Source organism: Belonocnema kinseyi, chromosome 8 (assembly GCF_010883055.1).
Source record: "Belonocnema kinseyi isolate 2016_QV_RU_SX_M_011 chromosome 8, B_treatae_v1, whole genome shotgun sequence".
Classification (NCBI taxonomy): Eukaryota; Metazoa; Arthropoda; class Insecta; order Hymenoptera; family Cynipidae; genus Belonocnema; species Belonocnema kinseyi.
Window position 1 is genome coordinate 97,559,411 of NC_046664.1, and position 6,486 is coordinate 97,565,896.

Genomic DNA, 6,486 nt, shown 5'->3' on the forward strand with positions numbered 1-6,486 from the left:
ATTTGTATCTAGAACATCGATTACTTTTTTTTACAATAAAGGATCTTCTTTACATCTTAGAGGTATTATCTGGTCTAACGTATGTTAGTTTTATACCTATTACACTTTTTACGATGTATTATTCGCTCAAACGCATAACATTGCTCTATAAAATTTATGAAGCACATCACCTAATTCTTTATTCGGACATGCCTGAACTTGATTCCATATGTTATTGAGCAAACAGTGTATGATTACACATCTGTTTAACATTTTAATTTATATTTTTCACATGTCATTGTTTTTCTTGTAAAATTCACGTGTTATTTCACAGCTCACACAAAATCATCTTCGACATACGACGTTAATTAAATAACAAAAACAATGACATGTGAAAAATAAAAAGTGGAAGGTGAAATGTGTATGTATATGACCGTCCGAGAAGAAAGGGACCTAACGCCCGAAAACCGATATTCAGTTTTTGGCACCAATTGATAATTTTTTAGTTGCTCTTTCATTTGCATAAGTCAATCAAATTTCAAGTGAATTGCATTTTTAGTTACTAATTTACAAATACAAGCATGACAAGCGCACTCAAAGATGGAACAAGAGGCTTACGAAATCGAGCCCCACTACTTACCACTGGCAGCTGTACGCGCCGTGTCCATTAGCTCGGCTAGCTTCGCGCGTCTTCGGCTCTACCTTTTCGCCTTCTCGACAGCCATATATACTAGTTCTTATTCGACTAGGCGTCAGTATGATATTATCAGAATTCTAGAAGAACTGCCTTTTTACACAGAAAAAATGAAATTAATGATTAAAACTCTGCTGGCCTTTGTGGTCTTTTATCATCCTAGTAAGTACAATAATGTTATCGGCGGAAAACGAAAAAAAAAATATTCCATATATCGATAGATTAAGAGTCGCCCTATTTAATGAAAAAATCATAAAAATTGTGTGCGCGCTATTTTTTTCAAATTAGGCCTGGCAGTGGTTCTCGTTTTTTGCCTTTTCCCAAATCACCTACCCTGTAAAATTCTCTCTGCACGTCCATTACATACATTTTTTAATCAATTTTGAAGTCACATCAGCCATACAACTTTGTGGGATATAAGTTTTAATCAATTAATTGTATTTAAATAAAAAACGGTTATTTTTTCTAACTACCCAAAATACCGAAAAATTTTGCAATATTTATTAAAAATATGTTATTATAGACTTTTCAATTTAATGTACACTGGTTGAGTATAGTAAGTTACAGATATAACCACAAATAAAAATATAGTTCTTTTAAGATGAAATATGAATAATCCCATATTTAATTAATAACAATATCGCAATTTTTCTAAAATACATACCGTAAACATGTTGTTACAGATTTCTATGTCCAATGTTAAGCAAAAATTTTGGCTAAAAAATAAATTATTGATGAATTATTATTTTTTGAAATTAAATTTTCCACCTTTGCTCACCTCTGCGGTCTATTCTATCCAGCCGATTGAGATAAAATTTTAATGAGAAGTCTCTAGTTATATATTTTCGTTACAAGTTGCAAGACGTTTCGATATAATAAATGATTTTTTAAATGTAACCATTTTTTTATCTCTGAATTTTCGTTTTTTACACCAAATACGAAAAAATTTAAAAGATTTTCAAGATTTTGAAAATTTCTGTTAGGCGAATCGAGAATCTGTTGCTACGGATTTTTTTCTAAAATTTAGAAATAATGTGTTTCATATATTAGAATATAGATTTGAGCACTGGTTGGTTAGTCAGCTACCAAGCTTCATTGAAATTGCTTCAGAATTGCACCGAGAATCTGAACAAAGTAGAAAAAACATAATTATTCCATATGTTTTGTATTTATTTACCTTCTTTTTCCATTTAAATTATATTCCGACCTTGGAAATTCATAAATCTCTATTCGGTTTTTCTAGAATTATGTTCAACAAATCCAAGTGGATTTTCTCATTTCCTTAGCAATGTTGGAAACACTCTCAACAAGCAAGTTCAAGGAGTTCCTAAGAGTAAGTTTAACACTTTTTATAAACATGAGAAAATGTCTACTTTTAATAGCTGAATAACTATTATTCATTATTATTGAATCCAACTAATCAAAGTTATTTTCTTCTGATAGTATTGCAAGATTCAGCACCATATGTGGCTCAAATGCCTTACGGTATGTTCACTACACTTTCTTTATTTTTCTAAATTTTACTCATCTCATGATTACGTACTTATAGGCTACAATACTATACTACAAATAAGCTCAAATACTAAAGTTAAATTTTATTTCTAAAAATTTATTGATAAAAATTTAAGGCAATATGGTCGTTGTACCATTTTCAACAATTAAATTTTTAAAGATGAAATTAGATACACCCTATGAGACCAAGAGTTTAGTGAAAAAGTGTAAAACATGACTAAATAAAGTTCTCGCATATTTTGCTGACTTGTTTCACAAATATGCATAATATTATAATGACCTTAAGTTGTTATATAGCTTCTGCCAATAAGAAAAGAAAAGCAACGGTTGCTTTTAGTGATCTTAATGGCCAACTTCCAATCAAAAAATTCGAAACAGTTAACAGATTTCTTATCGCGGTGCCACAATGTGCCAAAAAACACTTTTTTGGGACAAAAAGAAGTTGAATTTTAATTAATTTATTCAATTTTTTAAATTTTAAATGACTTAATTTAGCAGTTTAATTGCCAAGGGATTTTGATGTATTTTTTTCTAATTACCGTAAGACCTCCAGGCATAATGCGTAGCATTTTTTATTTCAGTCAAAGTAACATTTCTTTATTAACTAATAAATTACATTTTTGTTATATAACTTTTTAAGTACTTAACTACTCTTAAAATGTTCAAATTCCATAAAACAGAAGGGAAGTCAGTTTAATAACAATACGTGCATAATTTATCATGTATTTGAGCGAAAAGAAAATTATAATTTTATAAAAAAATGAATGATCAAGTGTCATTTATTCATGATTGGCAGTGATGAGTTGTTGAAATTTCTAGCTTTTACATAAAATATGAGAGATATTAATGTACAATAACGATTAGTTAAAAATAGCTGCTCTTTTGTAATTATTCAAACAATTTTTGTAAACAAATACACGGTTTGATAATGTCTGAACGCATACGTTCCATTTTTCTAGCAGATAAGACTGAAAATGTCTTCTTAATCACTTTTTGTTGTTATATTTTCTAATTTCACAAGGCTTTTCATTTATAATAATTATTAAAAACAAATTACCATGTTTACCATTCTTTTATGAATAGGCTTAATTTTAATTATAGAAACAAGCTTTAGAAAGAAATATCTACGCTTGCCCTTTCTCCATGAATAAAATCATTTTGTTTAACAGAATCAACCCAGAATGTCTCACGATTGACTCGTTACTGTCATTTTTTTCAAAATAACAAAAACCGTAAATTATTTAAATAATTTTTATAATTAAAATGGCGTTCTTCTCTGTGATTCCTTAAATAGGGTTTTTTTGCGTGATCTACTAACAAAATGTAGGACATTATATGGGTATTTTGAAAAGTAACATTGCCTCTTGGTTATAAGGTTAACAGACTACTTATTTCTTAGATTCCGTATTTAAACATGAATAGAAAATAGTATTAATATATTTTATAAATAGTATGCGTCACTAAAAAGCATACATTCTTTTGGTCCTACTATTTTATAAAATCATATTATAATGAACAATATTTTAGCTTTCAACCGTAAAAAATAAAAAAATAAACCTTTTCAACAATGCTACCTTGACAAAATGTGTATAAGACATGTGCATTTGTTTATAAGTATTATTTAAATAAATCACAATATTTGTCATATTACAAAAGATAACAAAATGGAGTCCTTAAAAATACATTTTCAGTTTATCCTGTGAAAAAAGTTGAGTCTGTTCATTCCGATATTGAAAGGCTGATTTTAATTAATTTTACATTGATACAAAAACTATGCATTTTAATAAATAATAATTGCAAATCATGAAAGAATCATACTCGTTCGTTAACTTGTTTCTAATCTTATAAACAATCCTTTCCCTACTCCAAAAGATTGTAGACTATTAGCAAATAATTGCATTTGCTACTGAATGAAAAATGTTAATTTAATACATATTTATTTTGATAACTTTCGGGGACTGTCGGGCGCTTTTTGTTTAAAAAAGTGTTTTTCGGAACATTGTGAAACTTCTCTACCAAGCAGAGATTATATTTACATATTTAGAAAATATACATGGCATAGAATTTTTGTTCAATTTACAAAAATTCATTTTCTTATAATTGAAATGATTATCTATTTATGTATTTAAAGTTAAACTTGAAAACCAAATTGTTATTTGCTTGCAACGATCATATTCAATATAAAAAACCACTGATCAAGTCATGTAGCACGTGGAAATACCTATTTTACCGAAATTTTTATCAGTAACCTCATTTCTACACAAAGTGAGGTATCGTGTTGATATTTTAGGAAATTAGTTAAGTGGCACAGAACGGAATTTTCGAAAAGTTTTTTTCCAAAGTATCTTCTTGTAATTATAGGAGCTTTTCAAGTATTACGTAATGCATTTAGGGTGTAGGTGGTCCATTTTAGCGTCAAAGTTACATATAAGAAAGTACTACAGAAAACGCGTTACGTGAGAGGGGGCCTGGGTAAGACTTGGTAGAAAAAAGCTTTACGTAGTAGTTGAGCGGAGCAATAAACAAAATTTCGTTCTTGTAGATAACTCCACCTAATACAGGGTTTTAATGCATACAGATATCTGAACATTTGACGTGTATGGAAATCACGTTTATACACGGAGAAAAAGATCGTACAATGATATCGCAAAACCTCTATATTGAAATAAAGCGCAATTTGATAATGTACAAGCAGTTTCCAGAGCTTTGTACGATATTATAATGCAATAACATCGGTTCGCCACTACTAGAACCCTCGTATATATAATAATATTGTATCATAATAAATGATACATAGCGCAGGAATTACGGTATATATTGCAATTCATGCGATATCGTTTTGTACATGCACAGAAAAAACTATAAACTTAAATTTTGCTGTATGTAAAATTTCCCGTTGTTAAAGTTTACACGCTATTTGACCAAAGTTTATCCTTCGATGGAATAAAAGTTGTCGCCTGCTACAGGTTCCTTGGCAGCGATTGGAAAATGCCAAAGTATGAGTGAAATCGAGCTATCAATCGGAACACAAGATTCAAAACAACACAGAAGAAACAAAAATTAAATTTTGTTGCCGGTAAGACTTGCAACGGTTAAAAATTAAAAAATATTTCGGCAAAAATTTCGATATAAATTACGCTATTGTAGACCAATTACAACTTATTTAATAACATTTAGCAAAAAAGCACAAAAAGCAACTGACAAATGAGAATCCCCATTTCTCGCAAATTTAATGAATGAAACAACGATAGATAAGCGCTGGCGTCTTAATTCTCGCTATATCTCGAATAAAAATTGAACGATTATAAGGCGAAAGATTATCCAGGCAAGATTAAAAATTGGAAATTATCTTCGATTCATGTAAAGTTTATTTGGCAAGGTTAATTTTTGTTGCGGCCCAGGTGCGATATTCGGTCGGATGCCAGAGCTTGACCATCTGCTCAAAGTCGGTCCTGCTATGGTGACCGATCGACGGTAACCAGAGTTGGGCCGACTAAGATGTTTTCAAGCTGCTATGGTCGTACCGACGCAACGAACGAAAAGCTGATCGTCAGCTCAATTCAAGCCCATCTATAGTACGACAATCGGATAAATTATGGCAGATTGGTCGGTACAACCAAAATAACGCAGTCGGTCCCACACTGGATACAGGAGTTGGATTGTCATAAGTCACCTTGATGCACCCGACGGTCGATCAAACCTTGGCCCGAGTATGAGCGGACCGTCGGATAAACTCTGGTTAATTCTTACAAAAATACCGTAAAAGTGCTGTCGGCCCGACTGTGGTCAAGAGTTGGTCCTTCCGTCGAAGTCACATGTACCCGTATCATTGGGTGCACATAACCTACTTCATTTCGATAAATCTGCTTTCGGCCATAGTTGATTTGCTCGTATTATTGGGAGGTTAAATTGGTTTGTTACTCGTAGAAATGTATAAATCTATATACTGCAAATATAAATATTATTTAGATATCTTTTAAATTGTCAACTTTAGTTTCAAATAAACAAAAATAAAGAAAAAAAATTAATATATGACACAATATAATAATCAAAAATGTTGAAATGAAAAATTCAAAATTATTAATTGAATACTGGCACATATTCAAAATGTATCTATTTTAATATATAATAAAGTCAATTTTAAATCCTGCAAAATTTAAAAATTACAAAAAAGCATCGAACACGGAATATTTCCAAAGTATACGAGGGTAGTTCAATAAGTCCTTAGAATGAAGTATAAAAACAATTTTTTTGGGTAAATTTTTTTTTATTTTTCAACATAATCTCCTTGGAGCTCTATA

General features: G+C 30.4%; 1 protein-coding gene across 1 annotated transcript in view; it reads left to right on the top strand.

The window, feature by feature from the left end:
• The first annotated feature begins 756 nt into the window (after positions 1-756).
• The window catches only part of LOC117178856, an 18,756-nt gene continuing 13,026 nt past the window's right edge, over positions 757-6,486 (top strand). Inside the window, exons 1-3 of the mRNA XM_033370364.1 lie at positions 757-835; positions 1,917-2,006; positions 2,117-2,158. Of these exons, the coding sequence (XP_033226255.1) occupies positions 784-835; positions 1,917-2,006; positions 2,117-2,158 (184 nt within the window). The 5' untranslated portion in view covers positions 757-783. The remainder of the gene's footprint in view (positions 836-1,916; positions 2,007-2,116; positions 2,159-6,486) is intronic.